Source organism: Chrysemys picta, chromosome 7, assembly GCF_011386835.1.
Source record: "Chrysemys picta bellii isolate R12L10 chromosome 7, ASM1138683v2, whole genome shotgun sequence".
NCBI classification, from domain to species: domain Eukaryota; kingdom Metazoa; phylum Chordata; order Testudines; family Emydidae; genus Chrysemys; species Chrysemys picta.
The window spans coordinates 110,511,449-110,533,811 of NC_088797.1; the positions used below are offsets into that span (position 1 = coordinate 110,511,449).

A 22,363-nucleotide genomic window follows, 5' to 3' on the forward strand; every position below is an offset into this window, starting at 1 on the left:
TATACAAATATCAGAAGAAACAGCAAATGTCTCAATACTGCACTTTTCTTTAAGCCTGTATTATTCTTAAGGGAGTAAAAGTATTTCTTCTGGAAAAGGAAATATAATAGGGACTGTGTTTAATCCTTGCAAAAGGACAGATCTTTTATGAAAGCACAAGGCAAATGTACAATGATCAGCTTTCAGTATCCCAATAATGGTTTTCTTCTGGTGTAGTCTGTTTGATCAGGGGCTAAAGAGACCAACGATTTACAAGAATAATCTATTATTAAAATGATTTTAGAATCCAAGAGATTTAAATGATCAAGTAAAATCCACTGTTATGCTATGGCAAACATTATTGAATCAGAAAGTTGCTTTAATACAACATTGGATTCTATGCACAACATAGTTCCCTGAACACTCATTGAATCTCCCAGTCTGATTTAAAGCCCTAGCAACAGCATTAGCTGCTGCCATGGTATTGTATTACAAAATTCCAAGAGGTCTGACAGTTTCCCCAACAGATCAGTAGGCTCTTGATAAGGCACCACTAAAACGATTGTTTTAAAAGTAGAAATTTGTACTTAAACACAAGGGATGGGTGGGCATTATTTTTTTTTCTTTGATTGAACAAAGTTGCTTTCTTTTAAATCTTCCCCTATGGTACATTCTTACATTAAACACACATCCTTTTATGGAGTTGTTGAAACATGCCATAGTTCTGACTGTAGTTGAAAGTAACCTTTGAAGAATTACACTAAGTTTCCATTTCTAATAGCTCCTTGTGTTTATTGGGAAGGGAAAAAAGAGATGGAACAAAGCTTTGTTCTTAATCAATAAACCAGATCTTACCTTTTATTTTCTGCACATCTTCCATTGCTCTTTTCTAACGTGAACTACAAATTATTTCTTAGATTGGTTTAAAAGTTTGTCTGTTAGAATCATCAGTTCATTCACTCCAAGTCAACAACTTCCTCTGTAAGAAGCTTATGGTGAACAATCTGACTGCAGGTGAATGCTGGGAAGTGGACCAAAGGTCATCCCCATGGTGTCAGGAATCAGATTTCAGAAACAACTGCCAAGCTGACCAAATAGGGAGGGTAACACATGTTAACCGTTAAAGACAGCAGGCCACACATCTTTTCAGCCAAATAGTATGCACATGTGTGACTTAGCAGGCTATTATCAAGTGAAAAAAATGTGTACATGATACTCTGCGGCCAGTACACTGCTCATTTTACTGCCCTGAACTGATTGCAGAAAAGGGTAGTGGAAAGTTTGTCATCCAAAATTCAGAATAGTAGAGCACTCGTCAGTATTCTTGTTATACTTACAAATTAAATCAATTTCTTAAAACTGCAGCAGAGTCCTTGTGAAAAGAGCTGGCTGCTATTCACAGTGCATCCAAATACACAAAGTGGGATACTGCCACTTGCCTGAAACACTAATCTAATACCCTAACAGCTATTAGACAGGAGTGCCTATATACGTACGTGTGTGTGTGTGTGTGTGTGTATATATATTAATGTTCCATCTCCACTATAAAACTGGCCAGAAAAAGAGTTTACAAGACTGATTCTTGAAAAAGATTTCTGGTAACATAGTTGTGTCGATCATGTGGATGGGAAATCACTAGGGCTGTTGATTAACCATAGTTAATTCACATGATTAACTCAAAAATTAATTGCAATTAAAAAAATTCATTACGATTAATTGCACTGTTCAACAATAGAATATCAACTGAAATTTATTAAATATTTTGGATTTTTTCTACATTTTTAAATATATTGATTTCAATTACAACACAGAATACAAAGTGTACAGTGCTCACTTTATATTATTTGTATTGCAAATATTTGCACTGTAAAAATGACAAACAAAAGGAATAGTATTTTTCAATTCACGTCATACAAGTACCATAGTGCAATCTCTATCGTGAAAGCGCAATTTACAATTGTAGATTTTTTTTGTTACATAACTGCACTCAAAAACAAAACAATGTAAAACTTTAGGGCCTACAAGTCCACTCAGTCTGACTTTTTGTTCAGCCAATCGCTCAGACAAACAAGTTTGTTTACATTTGAAGGGGATAATGCTGCCCGCTTCTTGTTTACAATGTCACCTGAAAGTGAGAACAGGTGTTCACCTAGCACTGTTGTAGCCAGCGTTGCAAGATATTTACGTGCCAGACGCGCTAAAGATTCATGCTTCAACCACCATTCCAGAGGACATGCGTCCATGCTGATGATAGGTTCTGCTCGATAATGATCCAGAGCAGAGTGGACCGACGCATGTTCATTTTCATCACCTGAGTCAAATGCCACCAGCAGAAGGTTGATTTTTTTTTTTTTTGGTGGTTCGGGTCCTGTAGTTTCTGCATTGGAGTGTTGCTCATTTAAGACTTCTGAAAGCATGCTCCACATCCCATCCTGATCAGATTTTGAAAGGCACTGCAGATTCTTAAATCTTGAGTTAAGTGCAGTGAAAGTATTCTTAAAAAGACATACTGGGACATCCAAGACTGTTATCACATGAAATATATGTCAGAATGGGGGTAAAACACAGAACAGGAGACATACAATTCTCCCCCAAGGAGTTCAATCACAAATTTTATTAACTCTTTTTTTTTTAAATGAGTGTCATCAGCATGGAAGCATGTCCTCTGCAATGGGGGCCAAAGCATGAAGGGGCCTATGAATGTGTAGCATATCTGGTAAATAAATACCTTGCAATGTCGGCTACAAAAGTGCCATTCGAACATCTGTTCTCACTCTCAGATGACATTGTAAATAAGAAGCGGGCAGCATTATCTCCCATAAATGTAAACTAACTTGTTTCTCTTAGTGATTGGCTGAACAAAAAGTAGGACTGAGTGGACTTGTAGGCCCTAAAGTTTTACATTGTTTCATTTTTGAGTGCAGTCATGTAACAAAAAAAAAATCTACATTTGTAAATTGCGCGTTCACGATAGAGATTGCACTATGGTACTTGTATGAGGTGAATTGAAAAATACTATTTCTTTTATTTTACAGTGCAAATATTTCTAATAAATAAATATAAAGTGAACACTGTACACTTCGTATTCTGTGTTGTAATTGAAATCAATATATTTGAAAATGTGGAAAACATCCAAAAATATTTATATAAACAGTATTCTATTATTGTTTAACAGCACAATTAATTGCAATTGATCTTTTTAATCACTTGACAGCCCTAGAAATCACTTTGTGAAAATGGCTGGTAGAGAATTGTTTGAGCAGAGCTCCTTGCAAGGTCAGGTCCATCATTTGCATTTTTGTCCCATACTTGTTGGCAAGGTCATTTTACTTTACTGCAATCTCTGTCAGGTAAATTATATTTTTAGTACTGAGTTCTTTGGTGTTGTCAGTGCCTCAGAAGAGATTTTATTGTGCTGTTTGATATTGCAATAACCAATGGAGCAGTGGCAGGTGTAGCCTCCCGTGTCGATGGGTGAACTACTACTCCTGCAGCAGCATCCTCTGCCGCAGCACCATAATCTTAATCCTAGCCCAGCATGGGGGGAAAGCCCAGGAACTCACCCAGCAGTGACAGCTCCTGTCCCATCAGAAAGGGTCCGGCTCCCTACTCAGGGCACTGCAACCCTGCGACCAGGCCAAACCAGAGCAGCACTGCAACTCCATGGGCCAGTTTGCAACACCCAGAGTAGGGAGCCAGGCCCACCCCACATGCGGGGTGAGTGCAGGGTGGGCTCATTCTCCAACACGCATACCCAGGCCTCCTCTCTGCACCACTTGGAGATTAGGGTTGCGGGGAGGGTGGCAGAAAGTGCTGCTGCAAGTGGTCAGTGCCTCCAGGTCACAACTTCTGGAGCAAGGAGAAGCACATTGGGAAACATTTAGTGCACCTCAGCAGGGTCCACACGGCCAGTTAGTGCCCACTAGAAAACAAACCCCCACTGGTGTGCACTAACGCACCATGAAGATAAGCCTTGAGTGAACACAGAAGTTGCTGCTTGACAGAGCTCTAACCCGAGGAGTTCTCTACCAACACTGCAAAGGCAGTGGCAGCTTTCTGGGGGCAAGGATCTTTTTGTTCTGTCTGTGGCCCAAGTACAATGGCCTTGATCCTTGACTAGGGCTCATAGGCACTATGTAATGTAAATACAATAATAAAAATAATAAATAATAACAACAACAACAACTGAAGCTTCATATCAATGTGTCTTAAAAGTAACCTTGTGGGTAAAGTAATTCAGCTTTCACAACCTTTCAGTCTTTAGCCTCCCTGCTGAAGGTGACAATTATCATGGAGGTTTTTCCCTACCATTTTATAATCGACACTAACAGGACAAAGTTTAGGCAATCGTGATAACAAGAAAGCAAAAGCCATTTAAAATTCTGCTCAGAGACTTTTATTTTATGACCGTACAGTAGCATGTTATTTTCTTCCTTTTGAGTAATAAGTTAGAAATCTCTAACTGCGCATGTAAAAAATAATTTAAAAAATGCTGTGCTTAGCCACTGTCTTCATCTCACTATCACACACCATATTTCTTTTTCCTTTCAGAAAAAGCAATCTGAACCCAAAGGTTGCATTACTTGCACCGTTGGTGTTTATGACCTTTCTGCGCTACTGAGGAGTCTGAACTATTTATCCCCAGAACAGGTGCAGCACAGGCAGTGGCAACGTGAGCTTCTTCACAACAACCCACCAGTGTGCTTCAGCCCTGACCTGCATGAATGTATATAGCAGATGCTTAAGTGCACTTTGGGACAAATGCGTTACAGCTACAGAACTGCTTTCACATTTCTGGTAAATGCTTTGTATTTTACACCTGCCCATGTGATCTACGTCACTTGGTTGTTGTGCAGCTGTCTGTCACCCATTGGAAATTCTGGAAAATGCTGGGCTTCTTGGACCTCGTGTTAAGGATGACAAGAGAAAACAGCAACTCTGGCTTCATATAGGCTTGCCAGGCGTTTGGTTTTCAACTGGAAACAGCTAATCGGGCCTTTTCGGCTAAGGCAGGCTCCCTGCCTGCCCTGGCTCCGCGCCAGTCCCGGAAGTGGCCAGCATGTCCCTGTGCCCCTAGGCTCAGATGCGATCAGGAAACCTCCGCACGCTGCCCCTGCCCCAAGCACCACTTCCGCAGCTCCAATTGTCCGGGAACCGCGGCCAATGAGCACTGCGGGCACGGTGCCTGCAGCCGTGGGGAGCACGCAGAGCTGCCTGGTCCTACCATGTAGGGACCGGACATGTCGACCGCTTTCTGGGACACTGCGGAGCCAGGGCAGGCAGGGAGCCTGCCTTAGCCGCACTGTGCCGCCGACCGGGAGTCGCCTGAGGTAAGTGCCACCCGGCTGGAGCCTGCACCCAGTGATGATTTGCCAAAAACTTAACAACCGGTTCCCTATAAAAAGTTCTGATTTAAGGGATGTGCCACAGTATGTATTTTTTGTACCTTTCTCCATAGGAAGTGGCAATGCATTGAGTCATTGGAAGCCATACTTAACAATAAAAAATACGTCCGTATTTTCTCGGGAAGAATTTTTAAATTTAAATTAAAAAAATACGTCCTCCCAGACGGTGATTTAAGAACCAAAAGCCTGATATGTCCGGGAAAATACTGATGTATGTTAACCCTACCTAAAGTTATTTTTTAAAAAGATGGGCCTGAATTAGAAATGAGCTCCGTTTCACATGTGTGGGTCCCCGTCACTCCCTGGGGGTGTGGTGTGCACATGTGTGGGTCACAGCTGCTCCCTGCCCCCCTCACTGAAGCAGGTGTGCAGGGTTACTGTCCTGGGAACTGCAGGGCACCAGTGGCCGGCTGCAGACAGGGGCGTGGGACAGGGCTAACTGGAGGCAGGGGGTGCGGGGCTGGCTGGCAGGGCAGGGGGTGCGGAGTTGGCTGGAGACAGGGGTGTGTGGGGCTGGCTGGCTTCGGGCAGGGGAGTGTGGCAGCGGTTAGCTGGAGACAGAGCAGGGGATACGGCAGGGGCTGGCTGTGAACAGGGGGTGTGGGCTGGCTGGAGACAGGGGCTGGCTGAGGGCAGGGTGGTGGGTACTCACGGGGAGAGCAGCTTGGAGCAGTCGGAGCAGCAGGACGCAGCCCAGGCCCAGCAGAGCAGCCGGGGATCCACCAGGAAGCAGCGGGAGCCCCAGGACCAGGGGTCGGGGGAGCAGCAGCAGCAACAGGACCTGTGCCCAGAGCCAGGCGGCGGCCCACATGGCTCCCACAGCGCCCCCGGCAGCCGGAGGAGGAATTACATCACTTCCTGTCCAGAGCCCATCAAAGCCGCAGCACCCCCTTGCAGGGATGCAGGTTAACAACCAGTTCTAAAACTGCTTCAAAATTTAACAACTGGTTCGCGCGAACCGGTGTGAACCGGCTCCAGCTCACCACTGCCTGCACCCTAAACCCCCTGCCCTAGGTCAGAACCCTCCTCCCGCACCCTAACTCCTTCCCAGACCTCGCACCGCAACCCCCTGCTCCAGGTCGGAACCCCCTTCTACACCCAAACGCCCTCTCGGAGCCGGCACCCCAACCCCCTCCTGCACCCCAACCCCCTGCCCCACTCAAAACCCCTCAGCCCCAGCCCAGAGCCCCCTCCTACACCCCAAACCCACCCCAGAGCCTGCACCCCCAGCCACAGCTCTCACCCCCTCCCTCACTCCAACCCCCTGCCTCAGCCTGGTGAAAGTGAGTGAGGTTGGGGGAGAGCGAGCGATAGAGGGACAGGTAGGGAATGAGTGGGGGCCGGGCCGCAGAGAAGGGGCGGGGCAAGGCAAGGGTGTTTGGTTTTGTGCAATTAGAAAGTTGGCAACCCTAGTGACAGTTGCTGTGTTTTTAAATGCCTAATGGGAAGCCCAGTGACTGGGCTCTCCTGGAGCACCAGAAGTCATTGTGCCTTCCACAGCTTTCCCCTTAGGAAAGGGTGACTCTGCAGTAGCAGCTACTTGTAGTGTACTGAAAACTGTGTTAAAATCCCAAGCTACCACTTTAAGTGTGAAGGGTTTCCTGGTCCTGCTTGTGTAACACTGACAGATCCCCGGGGTCAGCGGCTGGGATCAAACCTGGGATCTCTGGAGCTTAACACATGAGCATCTACAGCATGAGCTAAAAGACGTGTCTCTCTTAGCAAGGCTGTAGAAAACTCATCAATCTCTAGTGCTACACCAAACAGGCATGGGTTACACTTGCAGGCTAGGGGACTCTATAGGGAAGGATGCCATCTGTACCTACAACAGTCAGGGTATAGCTACACAGCAATTAAAAACCCTGCGGCTGGCCTGTGCCAGCTGACTTGAGCTCCCGGGGCTTGGGCCAAGGGGCTGCTTTAGCCCAAACCCCGCAAGCCCAAGCCAGCTGGCATGAGCCAGCCACAGGTTTTTAATTGCAGTGTAGACATACCCTCTGTCTACAGCCAGCCAAAAGGTCTGGAGGGGTGAGGTATGCCTCTGTTTTATCTAGAGGCCTGTTCTCTCTCTCTCTCTCTCCCTCCCTCCTTCCTTCCTTGTGGATTGTTGTTCTGAATTTTAAGAAATAAAGTGGTGTTATGCTGCAACCTTCCAGCAAGAGTATTTTATGTTTTTATCTAACTTCTCTGTGTGTAGGTTGTAAACATAACACTAATAAGGGCTGGGCCTTAATTGCACAATCTGGGCCAAAACTTTTGTTGTCACTAACTCTCCTTGAATTTAACAACACAATTTCCCCTTAATTCGAACTGTTGCTTTTCAAAGGAAATGTGACTTCAAAATCCCTGTATTTCTAACTCAGTGAAAGCAAATGTGCTAAGCCACCAACAAGAATAATTTTCTGAAAGTAACTTTTCCCCTGTTTCTAGGATGACCAGAGGATGGGGGGTTGTTAAAATCACACAGCCGCTGAGAACTCATGCACTGCCAGAGCCAACTCAAATCTCAAAAATGCCAAGTTCAGTTCCAAATCTAGAACTTTCTGCTTCACTTTCTATTTATTACCATCACTTGCTGTGTGATTTTTGAATGTAGATTGTATACTCTCTCGAGCAGGACTGTCTTTTACTCCTTTTCTGTGAAGCTCCTAGCACAGTCTTGGGTGCTCAGAATTAATAAACAGACCTTCTAACTTTTAAGTCAGTGCTAAATTTAGTGTATAGTCTCCCATCTCTGATTCCATGCTTGTACATTTTGTTCATGACACAGCTCAGTGCTGGAATTTTGGGATGTTGCTACCTGATAAATATATCAACACACACCACATGTGAATTGGTATGGGCTCCATCAACAAAATTCATTTCTCCATCTTAATTAATAAAAAACCGGAAGGAAAGCTGGCATGCAATAACATATTAGCATCAGACATTTCTCTAATAGCATAGAATGTTACTGAACAACTAAACACATATTTAAAAGAAACCAGATTTTGATTTTTTTTTTGACAACCTGCTGAAAACATATACATGCCTGCTTATTAAATTTGCAGTCAGCGTCAAGAAAAAAAAAGCCAAAAGGTCATGCATGTCAAACAAACAGCCGCAACTTATGCTAAAATGTTGAAACACAAACCATGCAAATTAATTTCATTGTCTAATACCTGCTGTGTTCCTTCGTTGGGTGGTATGAGGATGACTTTATTTGTGCCAGCAACTTCTGACTAGAAACAAATATAGTTAAACATTTATTAACTGAAACATGTTAGTTCGGATCACTGGATAAGCAAAACATAACAAATCTTTTCAATGGATGCTTTGCAGATTTCAGTGATTCCTTCCATTCTAATTACTTGTAATTTTCTCTGCCTAATAATGCATTTTGTGTTAACTGAGACCTGGAAAATAATTTGGGCTTGTATCCTTTTTTTTTTTTTTGTAGCTACAGGGCTATAAAATTGCAGCGTAGGGCTAGAGCTGGACTCTGAGACCCTCCCTGCTTGCAGGGTCTCAGAGCCCAGGCTCCCAGCCCAAGCCTGAACGTCTACACTGCAGTTTTATAGCCCTTCAGCCTGAGCCCTGTGAGCCCAAGTCAGCTGACCTAGACCAGCTGCCAGGCATTTATTGCAGTGTAGACATAAAGGCCTGGTCCCCACTAACCCCCCACTTCGGACTAAGGTACACAAATTCAGCTCCGTTAATAATGTAGCTGAATTCGAAGTACCTTAGTCCGAACTTACCGCGGGTCCAGACGCAGCAGGGAGGCTCCCCCTCAACGAGCTGGAGTACCGGCGTCGACGGCGAGCACTTCCGGGATCGATCCGGGATCGATTTATCGCGTCTAAACCAGACACGATAAATCGATCCCAGAACATCGATTGCCTACCGCCGGACCTGGAGGTAAGTGTAGACGTACCCATAGAGTCAACGTAATCAACACTATGCGATCTCACTCCCAGTCCCAGCATAAGGGAGAAATGTGGCATGGCCAGAGAGCTGTTGTGTTCCGGTGATCTCCAGCTCTTCGAACAATCACAACTTTTACTCACATGTAATCAATGGGCCAAATCCTGAGAGGTGTTGAAGCATCTGCAACTCACTATTAGCAGCCCTTGGAGTTAGAGCCAATGTAACTAGACATATTTAGCAAAGGGAAAGATTACAGGTACTTTTCACTGCAGTGATTTAAAAAATAAAACGTTTGAAGGATAAACACATCTGTAAATTTATCAGACAAATAATCCAAGATCACCTTCCACCAAAATTAAATACTAGAGGACTCTTGTGCTGAGCAAGGTATAAATGCCTGGATCAACACATGTAAACTAGACGGTTATCCTGAAAGAAGAGGAAACTAATATAACATTTTACTGTTTAAGGCCCAGATTCTGCCCTCAGTTGCATTCATTAAACTCCTTGGACTTGCATGGGTATAACAGAGCAGAATTTAATACATCGGAAAATGAGCAGTTCTCTAAAAAGACTTGCTGTAAGATAGGCAGTAAGGACAAGGGGGAAGGAAAGTTTCATCACACCCACCTGATTTTCTGTGCGGCTGTTTTCATTCCCCATTGTGATGCAAGAGATCCAGGATCACACAATAATTAGGTTAAGCCAGATAACTAAAAGAAATGAAAAACTGTAAACCTTCATTTTATAATCAAGTGATTTGAAACTTTGCCTCCTCATCCTTCTTTCTCCTAAAATGAAGGCTCATAACAATCTTCATCTCAAACATCATGAGAAAATAGCTTTCAAAGGGTTCCTTCTGTGATGCTCCTCCCTGATCTCTTCTCCAACATTGTTTTTGGTGAAGCTGGCAGACTCTCCCCTAAATACAATTTTGTTGCTATGTTTCTCAGTTACCAGAAGCACTGTGTATATCCTCTGAGTGGCAAGGGATTTTCTTTGCCAAAGTTAGTTCTGATGGATAGCTCATTTGAAACTTTTTGCTTTTAACTGTATTCAAATAATTTTTAAAATTTCTTATACTACCCTGAATTCATACGGTGTCTGGAATTCTAAATGTCAATTTACTACATTAGAAGTATTATTTTTCCATTGAGCTTTAGATAAAAACATTTGGTTTTCACATCCTTAACACTAAATGCAGTCTTATCCAGAATTTAAGCCCAATGGATTATTTCCCCGAGTAAAGTGCAGAACTGGGTCTTTGTTCATCCAATCTACACAGCGAGATTAAAAAAATAAAACAAAAGGATGGAATTGTTCTCCACTTAGGCGTTACTACCAGCTCATTTTCCTAATTTATCAACTCTCTATTAGATTGACTCATGATGTCTGAACATAGTCTGTACAATAGTTCTGAGTGTCATTTCCAGTAGTTTAAAATGCAGGTGTTAATATTCTCTAAGGAACTCTCCACCACTCTCTTTATTTTTGCCTTATGATGAAATTCCAGATTGTTGGCCTAAATCTGCTCGCATGCTCCGTAATAAAGCAAGAGTAGCTAACTAAAATTGATGGCACTATGTGGGTGTAAGAAAAAAATTAGGATCTAGTAGTCCATAAAATGCCATAAGCTTCTAGGGTATTTTATTACCATGATAGAATATTAACTTTTTTAAATTGGAGGGGTTTTTAAAGTTATTTGGTGCTGTGCTTATGTATTGTGCCTGAACCTGCTCCATGAGCACAGGATTAAGCCCTTAGGATATGTCTACACAGCAAAGAAAAGCCCGCAGCTGGCCTCAACAGGATTAGACTCATGGGGCTCAGAATTCAGGGCTGTTTAATTGCTGTGTAGATTTCCGGACTCAAGCTGGAGTCCGAGCTCTAAAACCCTGTGAGGTGCGATCGTCCCAGAGCTTAGGCTCCGTCCTGAGTCTTAAAGTCTACACAGCAAGGAAACAGCTCCACCACCCCGCGAGCCCAAGTCAGCCAGCCATGGGTTTTTCTTTGCTGTGCAGACATATCCTTAAAGAATAATAGAAGTCCTAGCTTTTTCCTGTTGAAGTTACTGTCAAAACTCCCACTGGTTTCAAAGGGAGCAGGATCTGGCTCAAAGATCATACCAAATTTCAGGATGGGTTCTCCCAAGAGATAAAGTGGTTCATCATAGAGTGGTGAATGCTCTCGACTCCCATTAAAATCAACGAGAGTTGAGGATGTTCAATCTCATAATTTTGCCATCTGAACAGGGCCGTCCTTAGGATTTATTTCAGAGTAGCAGCCATGTTAGTCTGTATCCGCAAAAAGAACAGGAGTACTTGTGGCACCTTAGAGACTAACAAATTTATTAGAGCATAAGCTTTCGTGGACTACAGCCATCCGAAGAAGTGGGCTGTAGTCCACGAAAGCTTATGCTCTAATAAATTTGTTAGTCTCTAAGGTGCCAAAAGTACTCCTGTTCTTTTTTTTTAGGATTTATGGGGCCCTACGCAGTATTATTAAACTGGTGCCCCTATGCCCGACTTGGGGCACAGCCACCACCCCCACCCGTGGACCCTCCATTGCTGACACACACCGAGCTTTGTACGCAGCAGACGCTGTGGCAGCTCGGGCTCGCAGCCTAGGGGAAGGGACGAGGCAGCAAAGGATACCGAGCCGCCCGGCCCACCTCACAGCTCCCCACAGAGAGCCCCATACCCTCTCCCTCACGCAGAATGCACTGCACCGGCACATTCAGTTCTGTGAATACGGCCCCTGCCTAAGGAGACTGCAGAGAGCGCTGGATGTGTGAGAGCTGAACTGCTCTTACCTGCTGTCCTGGTGGTGCCCCAAATTTTCAGGTGCCCAACGCAGCCGCGTATGCCTAAGGCCGGCTCTGCATCTGAAATGGAAACCCCACAACATGACAAAAAAACACCTGTGGATGAACCCTTTTCACAAAGCAATCACTCTTTATCTGACCTCTCTGTCCTTATCTTCAAAGGAAACCTGCACAACACCTTCAAAAGACGAACCTGGGATCTTAAATTCATAACTTTGCTAGACACTAAAAATCATGAACAGCATAGAGACACTGAATTTATGGTTTATTGCAACAATCTATAACTCACTAATCCACCCCCTCCCCCCCCCCAATGACTAGAGAGGTGTTAATGGGCCAATTCACCTTGAATGGTCCCTTGAAATATGTGTTAACAATTTATACTAAACAATCTGTTCCACCTTGTATTTAGCTGTGACACTCTGAGTACATTTCCCAGAGCTGAAGAAGAGCTTGTCCATCTTACCAACAGAAATTGGTCCAATAGAAGATATTACCTCACCCACCTTGCCTCTCCAATCTCACAGGATGAGTCTCTGAAACAAGGTCCTATTAAGCCATCCCAGGCTAACAGGTAAATATAATATATTTTGAAATATATACATATAACAGTGTTTTAACAAACTGCTTAAACAACTACTCCAAGACACTATGGACATTTTAATTCATTCCCCAAGGGAAGACTTTGATTACGTTTCCACGCTACTGACCAAAACCTTTTTCTGTTCCCACAGTTTGTTCTGTGGCAGGAAAACAGCTGGCCTTGTACTCAGATAATGTTGAGATTGTGATACTAAATGACAAAGCCGGGAAGTTCAAAGTTAAAGCTCCCAATTCTGCCCTCTGATGGATGTGCACAGCAAGCATCTGTGGGAGAAGTGCACACCTGAGACCAGAATTTAGCCCATTGGCCTTAACTGAGACCTTCATGTCATTTCCTCTTCCCCACCCCCTTCAGCATTGCGAATGATCATCAAGAACAGAGTTTTGGGCTCAATTCTTCCCTTGCCTTGGTCCTCTTGTGTCATGTTAGTGTTGTTTAAAATTTCTTTTAGGTGAAATTCACTCAGTTTCAGAATATCCTGCAAGTGTACACCACTTCAGTACTGTTAAGCACAACTACTAATGAAGACTAAAACTGTAAGGTACTATTACAACCAAAATAATACAGTGTTGCTTACAGGACATTAGAATTTACAGCAATTAAGGTACATGAAAATGCAGCTGTCATATAAGTACTGAAAACTCTAATCACTAATCCCCAGTAAAATATTTTTTTTTCTTTTCTTGTAATATAAAGCTGTCTGGGCTTCTCAGCTCAGATATCATCCCTTATCCAGGAGTTAAAATAAATCTGCCATAAATTAGGAGTAAAAGTAAAGTCTCTACAGGTTCTACATTAATAAGTGAAGTGTACATTGCTGAGTTAAGACATTTTTGCAAATTAAAATACAATTCCAATGGGTTTAGTTTACATATATCTGAGTTCATATACAGTTCTAAAATATTTCCTCAATGCAAGTCACGACTCTAGTCTTAAACTGAGTGTTCTTTCTAAACATTTTCATATTTATTTTATTTCAAGTGAATATTAAAAGCTTGCTAATAAAACAAACCTCAGTCCATACATTAAATATTAGTTCAGTTAAAATATAGTGTATCCTTTCTATATTCCTAAATACCATGGAACAACTTTAAATAAATAATTTTAATAATGAAATGTATTTTAACACTTCACATTTCAAAAAGTAGCTGCTAGTACAAAGCTGGCCTGGTAAACCTTCGAGCCCTTTTCTGGTGTACAATAAAATCATTTGTCCCCTTAAATAAAGAGAATACTTTATTTTGCACTTACATTCCAGGATTAAGTCTGGTTGCTCTGGAACTATTGACACTTCAGACTGTTGTCTTTAAACCATTCTTTTTGACTGCACCTCGCAAACCTCCATCTCTTTCCCCACCTCCTCTTCCACTCAGAATCACATGAAATGTAGGCTTATTTCAGACACACCCACCTTAATTTACACATAACCAGTTGAACAAACAACTCTGCCTCCACCTCAGGCACAGAAGAGAACCAGTTTCTCTCTCTCTCTCTCTCTGTACTGTTCAAGTGAGAGATCATTATGGATTTGCAATTTCATAAAAAAAATGCTATTCTATTACACAGATACCATTTCAGAAAATGTTTGTCTCCTCATCACAACGTATAGTACTTCTCCATCTATAACACTGGCACTTCTCCTTACATTGAAGATTTACTCAAGGTGAAACTGTATCAATATTAATCATGTGGTGGTTTATTTTAATAGAAAAAAAATCAGTATTTTCATTGTTTTGCTTATTTGTATTTTTTAAGTTTGTCTTTCATTTTCTGACACTGCTGAGAGAAACTCCCAGAAGTGTTTACTGCCAAAGGTAGGTGTTCTGGCACAGGCTGTATGTTGGAGTAATTTTCCAATGAATCATCTTGAAAGGTGGAGGCCTATAACAAAAACTCTTTGAAATGTAATGGTGCAAGAAGGACCGGTTTATGGTGTGAGCTAATTGCTATTATTACTGCTTGCTGTCAGTTCCAGGAAGTGCACACAAAAAGGGTGTTCACAAAGGCAGCTGACAGCAACAGCCAATGAATTTCTCATTAGTTAGAACTGCAAGTGATTAACATGCTTCCACACAGAGTAGTGGCTCTTGCTGGTACCACATGACACGACAAACTGTCATTTATTGCATTTTGAGGGATTGCACTACTGTACTAATTTTTGCACTGTTAAATGCATGGTATCTAAAGAAGAACAAGTGGCAGGACTTTCATTGGGTAGCTATCAAAAAATGCTCTTTTTCCTACACTCACAACTGAATTCATCTCAGAGGATTTTGCAAATGACCCTGGTTCTTCAAATATGCAATTTAATAACGTTATGCGTATGAGCAGTCTGACTGAACAAAGTATTTGCAGGATCAAGGCCTAAATGAATTTCATTGCTTCTGTACCATTTTTGTTAACAATATACTGGAAGCGATTCTGTCCCCAACTCTATCCACTATACGCTGGTGCATGGCTACTGACCAGAGGAGAATTCCCTGGTGCAGGCATAAGTGACTATGTTCCCTACTCTCTTTTGCAAACCCTGGCATGCCCAGGGTGGAGTTAGTGGTGGTTCTGTAGCACATAGTGCCATGGGGATTCTGCGCCACAGCTCACAGGGAGCTCAGGATGGGTTGCCATAAACGAGCTCTTTCTCTTCACCTGTAAAACCAAAGGCCTCTTACTGGAGCTTAGGAAAACACCTATAGCTAGCACTAGTAGTAGGCAGGTACCATATCCTTTCTCTTTGCCAATCATGAAAAGGCAGCATCATTCACTCATACACATGCACACACACCAGGCCAGTACATGGCACTATTCCATCTATCATATCAATGTGGGTAAACCCAACTATCTGAAATTGGGGAAGGCGCCTTGCAGAATATAACTTGTTCGGCACAAACTATGGGAGCAGGGGAGGGGGAAGATGGAAATTAACCTTTTGTAGTTGTTCATGATTCAGGCCCTCTTTACATTTGCTATTAGAACATGTGCAAAGCAGAATTCCTTTGTCTGGCCAAACTGCAAATATTTGCACAGCACCTACACAGCAGTTTACTACTGCCAGAAGCATGAGTAATCCGAAAGGTGGATGGAGTGGCATATGGGATCAGGTGGCTATGCGCTAAGACACATCAGCCACACCCCCTAACCCTTGGACCTACTCCAAAACAGCTCTCAATGTATTTGAGGACATCAAGAGGGTAAACAACATAGTTTTGGGGAAGCTGCCAATGAGGCACAAAAACTACATATCATTTAGTGTATTCTACATATTTGTAAGAGGTGACCTGAATAAGTCCTTTGTAGACTTAAAGGTCCATAGGCTACTCATGTATTGTGACTTTTAGAGGAGCAGAATATTCACTGGCTAAAATCTATATGGGAAAGCATTAGCTCAGGGTCATTTTACTTTAAAATCCAAATACTGTCAAAGGAAGATGGGATACATTTTTTCCTTAATGTCACACTGCCTGGTACTGTGAGATAAATGGATTAAATTACAGGACTCTGTGGAAATACAGAGCATAAAGTTATGCATCTGCTACACTCAGAGGTATGACACAGAAGAAGGGTGTGTTCAGAAGAGATATAATTTCTGCATTGTATACTCTTACTGTAACCACTGCAGAACCAGTCTGTTTGCTTTCTGTATCATAATAATATCTTGAAGGCCTACAACAAGCATCACCCTAAAGTTGTTACCAGCCCTAATTTCCTGTCACACAACAACTAGCAAGAGCCAGGCTAAGATCTAGGAGAAATCCCATAAAGCTCTCTTCCTATAATGGATATTACAGGATTATTCCCAAAGTGCACACATTGATGCCAATTGATGTTGCTTAGCAACTTTGGCAGCTGGATCCACTGTGAAAACGGCAGAATTATACTGTTGCTTAGCAACCACAACCAGAGTTGGCTTTTCAGGGGGGAAGCCTTTTGCTGCCCCTTCCGCATGGACTGCAACCAGTATTTGTCCACCATGGCTACACCACTATGCACAGAGACAGAGGATTTGGGGGAGTGTTTGTGAGAGGATAATTTGGGGATACATCCCACATTTGTCTGATTCATTCTACTTCAAAACTTACTTTACCATCCTGGTGCTATAGGACTAAAGATATTATCATTATTATTATTATTTTTAAAGAAAAAACCTAAGATTTTCCTTTACATTTCCAGGTCCTCCAGATCTAGGGCCCTATTTCCGTCAACTTTAGGGGACCCATTGTCTGGCGTTGACCACAGCAACAGAAAACCTATTATGTGGTCATGCCAGACAGGGCCAGTTCTATCATTTTTGCCTCCCCAAGCCAAAAAAAAAAAAAAAGAGCCGCTCGGACTGCCACCCGGACTGCCAAAGCCAGCCCTGATGCCAGATTGGGGAGGGTAATACCTTATTTAAAAATTACAACATTGTACTTTAATGGTACAAGTACTACATCTAGCAATGTTGATTTTATACCCTACAGTATCTTACAGTAATAATACAGCTATTATTCTCCTTCAGATTTCCTTAGACACTTACTCTATTGACATGAATCAATCATGTCATCTTCCCTCAGGAACTAGGAAGGAGGTTAAACAGCAACTATTAAAGTTAAGCAATTTAAATCTGCAAGACCTGATAATTTGCGCACAAGGATATTAAAAAACAGTTGGCTGAGGAGCACTCTGAATCATTGGAAAGTTATAGGCTGAATCAAATCAGTCCTGGGCAAAATCATGGAAAGACAGATATGCAATGCATTTTGCAGAGAATTAAAGAACAGTAGCAAATTAATGCCAATCAATGCTGTTTTATAAAAAATAGGTCTTGTCAAACTTGGCATTGTTTTTTGATAAGGTTGCTGTTTTTGTTGATAAATAATTATATTGTCATAATATGCTTATACTTCTGCAAGAGATACGACTACATGATCATAATGGTTCTATTTGATGTTAAAATCTATGAATGACGTTTCCCTGATGCATGTAAGTCTGTGTATCTCTGTTTTTACATTTGCCTTGTGTGCTGTGAAGTTCTTTTTTTCCTGAATATTGTGACTCCATAACTTAAGTTTGTTTCCAGCTTGTTTATTGAATTTCCAGAGTACTTGCTCAGACTTAAGGAACCTTCTAATTATGATTCTGCTCCCGTCTGTTTTGATTTCAAAGCGTGGGCTGTGAATATGCTACCATGATTTACTGAGATCACTGATTAAACTGGAGAATCAAATGGATTATATTATTAGATTTTGACATGGGGTAAAATTTTCAAAAGCACCCAAGTGATTTCCAATGGGACTTTAGCTCCCAAGTCATTGGGCTCTTGAAAATGTTACTCATGGTCTTACTATTATGAAGTACCTAGATATTATAGTGATATGTTTAATACACAACCTTAAGATAAACAAACAAATGCTTGTTTCTGCGTATCACCTTCGTAAGTGGTTTTAGAAAACAGCAAATGGCATTTATGGGAATTACAGAATACATTTTAGCAGCCATTTTAGCAGATTCTTAATTAAAGTGATGCTTACAGGCATTGTACAAATTGTCCTTTCCCCCAAAGAGCGTACAATGTCTAAACAGACATGACAGACCAAGGGTAGGAGGGGAAACGGAGACAGAGAGACTTGCCCCAGGTCACAGAAGTGGCAGAGTTAGGATTAGGACACTGCTCTCCTAAGTCTTATTCCAATCCACTAGCCTTTCTACTTCAAATTTCTTAATGTTTTTACAAATCACCCAAGATGTTGCTTTTGAGTGAGTAAAAAGCATCTATGTACTCAAAACATTGTCCTGTTCCCTGATGAAAGACGGCTACACTAATTAATAGTGAATTCTAGACCTGGAATAATATTTCCCAGGTTGAAAAAAAAATGTGCCCCATTTCAGCCTTTAGTAATACCAGATAATCCCATGGCAATATAGGATGAAAGTTGGTCTGGAAGCCTCCCATGTAGTGAGTGTCAAATGTTTTGGACACATGTACTTCCCATTTCTTCTCCTCAGGGATTTTTGTTTGTCATATTAAAGCAAAGGATCTGGTCTTTTAATTTGGTAATAATTCTAAGTGGCTACATGAATAGCTTCCAGTCATTAAATATTGAAGAATTCTGGTACTCTTACAAAATTCTGTCTATATCACAGACTGGTCTAGGGTTTTCCACTTGATTGTGTGGCACCATGAATGGTGCAGAGTATCCAGGTTTCATGATTGCCTGTGCCCATTCCATATTAATATAAGAAAATACCTCACACCCAATTATGTCATTAGACACCTATGATTATATAATTAGGTACATAGTCGAAGGGCCTGTTACAGTGGGTGTCACCATATTTTAGACACACTACACTTGGTAGGAAATGAAGGAACTGAATTCCTAAACCTAGCTGAGGAAGAGGCTGGAATAACATTGCTCTGACTTTGTGAGGGGTTGGGAAAGAGCATGCATGCACGCTGGGCCGCAAAGATCTGAGCTGATGGGGACGGTCCAAGCATCTGCTGACTTCTGGGCCATACTGAAGGGGCATTTTCTCCCCCAAACTACAGCAATAGGGAAAGTGGGACAAAATCCACAGACAGTGGAAGATGGTTTCAGTTATCTGCTGGCAGAAGGGGAAGGAGGAGCTGCTGCTATTTGGCTCACCAGATCTCTAAAGCCACATACAGAGTGGGGAGACCACACTGTCAAAGCCACACATGGAGCAGTGCCAGGAATCTTTCATCTCCTGCCTAGCTCCAGCTTCTTCCTCCTCCCTACTGCTACGTCTGGCAGCAGCAGCTGTAGTGTTTACCTACTTCCGCTGCCCCCTCCTTCTTTCCAGAGACAGGCAGAGAGAAGAGAAAAGAAAAGCTCCGGGGGCTGCCAGTAAGTTGAGTCTGATAACGTTGTGCCAGGTGTGGAGAAGGACAGACAGGAGAAAGGGAGCAAGGGCTACTTGGAAAATGAATGATTCCTTCCTCCTCTCTCTGAAGCTGTGGAGAAACAGCCTGAGCCAGCTGCCTCGCCCTGCTTGTGGCTGGTGGCAATATTTCATCTTTTAATTTCTGCCCTCTGCCCCAGGCTGCAGTGGCAGAGCAGAATTGCTGGGCTGCGGGACTACTCTCAATCCCTCCCTCGCCCTTCCCTATCACTCCCATGCCAGGGCCATAGAATCAGTGGAAATAGTTCTTTGGCTCCTACAGAAGGCCTCCTGCACTTGGGTATTCACTTGGGGACCTTATGGTTTTTTTGTGCTGCTCAGAGTACAAGTAGGAATTCCCTTGATGGTGTACGTCCCCTCCAGATCCCATCCAGCATCCTCAAAATCAGAGAATTTAGCCAGTGAGAGGAACTGAAATTAGCCACCAAGAGAAGGAAGCTCATACTAACTGTTAAAAGCCACCTTATGAGCTCAGAGTTATGGAAGAGAATGACAAGGGAGCTACTCGATCAATGGCTGAGGATAAATGTTGTTTTAAAACAACACAACTTACCAGACACTCGACAGAGTGGCCTGACAGAGAAACAATAATCACTCTCGTGAAAGTGCACTGGCTCTCTTAATATCTGAGGGCAGAGCACCAAAACAGGTCCCTCATCCCAACAGGATAGGTGTCTCTCAAACTCAGATGTTAACAGTCAGACCATGACTTTGGTACAGTGTCCAATCCAATGCAAACAATAGCTCAACAGAATGACCACCAGCTCTGTCACAGCTGAGCCAGTAACCCAACTGGGATAACCTACTAGTCATCATGATCTTCATCCTGAGCTGATTCTAAAGTCTCACCTTTCACACTGATGTTAAAATCAGCTGGAACAATATTCTATGAACTGAAGCTTGGCAGTTATCAGCAATAGAGTTTTTTAACCTTCCCCACTATGGGATCTGGGGCAAAAATCAGTACTTGGTCCTGCTAGTGAAGGCAGGGGGCTGGACTAGATGACCTTTCAAGGTCCCTTCCAGTTCTAGGAGATAGGAGATCTCCATTAATTTAAAATTTTTTAAAAGAATATATTTTACAATAATTATACTTAGCACTTATCATAACACCTTTTACACCATGATCTCCAGTGAATTACAAAGAGGGATAATAATGCTTCGCAACAGAAGGGGGAATTGATGCACAGAGAGGTTAAGTGACTTGTCCAAGGTTACACAGCACATGAGGGTACAAATCAGGAACTCAGGGCTAACTCCCTGACCCCTGAATATTATTGCAGAGGGGAAATGGCTACTGACTCCATCCAAGGTAGTCATCTTGGGAGAGCAGACCATGCGATGCAGGGAACAAGAAGTCCTGTAGCAGTGGTCTTCCTAAAGTGGCCACATTGTATCAGTCCTTCACAGAGAGTCCCCTTCACATTTTAAGGCTGCAGGAGCTAAATAGACTGCTTGGGATGGCTCTTAAGAACAAGCCAGGAAGAAGAGCCTGACCACAGCAACATCACACAGAGGCCATTAAGCAGTACAGAGAAAGAAGGGAGGGAGAGAAGTGGCTGGCATAAAGCCACTTTTAATTATCTTATTTCACATGGAAAACAGTTGATTAATACCGTTGGTGTCTCCTCAGTATAAATATTGTTACATAACATTAGTGTTTAAAGCTAATGTGCAAATTATGCACCTAGATTTTGTCTTGATTACTGTGGTGCAACTAAATATAAGCAAGCAGGTACTAGGTGAATTCAAAAAATTCAAGAAAATATCACTTAAACAGAAAACCTGAAGTAATTGTTATGACCTAGTGAACAAGACTGGTTGCTAAATACATTATCACTTCCTAAAATGAAGCATTGCTTCAGATTTGTTCACATGGTGGTGGCTTTTTTTAAAAAGGTGATCTAATCACATGGTAATGGATAGTGGCCCCAGGTCCCACTGTAGTTGTTGAAGATAAGTAACTAAGCCAGTCACTGTTGTCACAGATGGCACAAGTCTTCATCCTTTAGACAGACATAAGACCTAATCAGCTTCTCCTAATGACAGATTTAAACTCATAGCACATTACCTTGCCCCCTGGGTCTGGCACTATTTATATTTATGTTATCATTTTCCAGTAATATAAACAAACTGCTGGGCAGTGAGAAAGTATCCAGTGTCAGAAGCTCACTCTTCTTTAAAGTTGTACTTTTCCATAAGGATTTCACTATGGTTAGTACACACATTGGGCCTGAGCTTAGCCATGCTGTAACTCAAACTTGTGTTTGCTTTGGAGAGAATGACCCAGAGACTGGAAACCGTATTCAGCAAAAGTTTGGGGGAAAGTTTAGTTGTATGTACTGGATTTAAGTTTTTTAATCAGGAACAGTAAAGCTGAGTGAAAGGTTGGAAATAAAACCTTCAAAATATGAAGAACAAACAGTTGCAATATTTTTTCCTGAGTCTGCAAACATGTTGGAACAATTGCTCTTTGAGGTGTGGACTTCCTAGGCTGACCAGATAGCAAGTGTGAAAAATCGGGACAGGAGGTGGGGGTAATAGGTGCCTATGTGAGAAAAAGACCCCAAAATCGGGACTGTCCCTATAAAATCGGGACATCTGGTCACCCTAGGACTTCCCCACACCCATTAATCTCAATGGGGTATTGACTCTAAATTCTAACGAAGTTCCTTTTAAATGCTGTATTAACTATTTAATTGCTGGCCATTTTAGCAGACAAAAGGGGAAAGAGGAAGACAGAAGCCC

The 22,363-nt window shown here is 42.4% G+C and overlaps 1 protein-coding gene across 34 annotated transcripts in view; it reads right to left on the reverse strand.

Moving 5' to 3' along the window:
- Positions 1-22,363, reverse strand: part of TACC2 (transforming acidic coiled-coil containing protein 2) — a 218,333-nt gene that overhangs the window by 180,796 nt on the left and 15,174 nt on the right. For 22 of the 34 annotated variants that reach the window (XM_065552305.1, XM_065552302.1, XM_065552289.1 and 19 more), the window contains exons 1-4: positions 13,970-17,033; positions 12,103-12,174; positions 9,921-10,003; positions 8,546-8,605 (exon numbers count right to left, since the gene is read on the reverse strand). In XM_065552305.1, coding sequence (XP_065408377.1) covers positions 8,546-8,605; positions 9,921-9,953 — 93 coding nt within the window. In that variant the 5' untranslated portion in view covers positions 9,954-10,003; positions 12,103-12,174; positions 13,970-17,033. Of the gene's footprint in view, positions 1-834; positions 996-8,545; positions 8,606-9,920; positions 10,004-12,102; positions 12,175-13,969; positions 17,034-22,363 lie in introns of those variants that run through there. The other 12 variants (XM_065552306.1, XM_065552304.1, XM_065552290.1 and 9 more) reach the window with 5 other exon arrangements.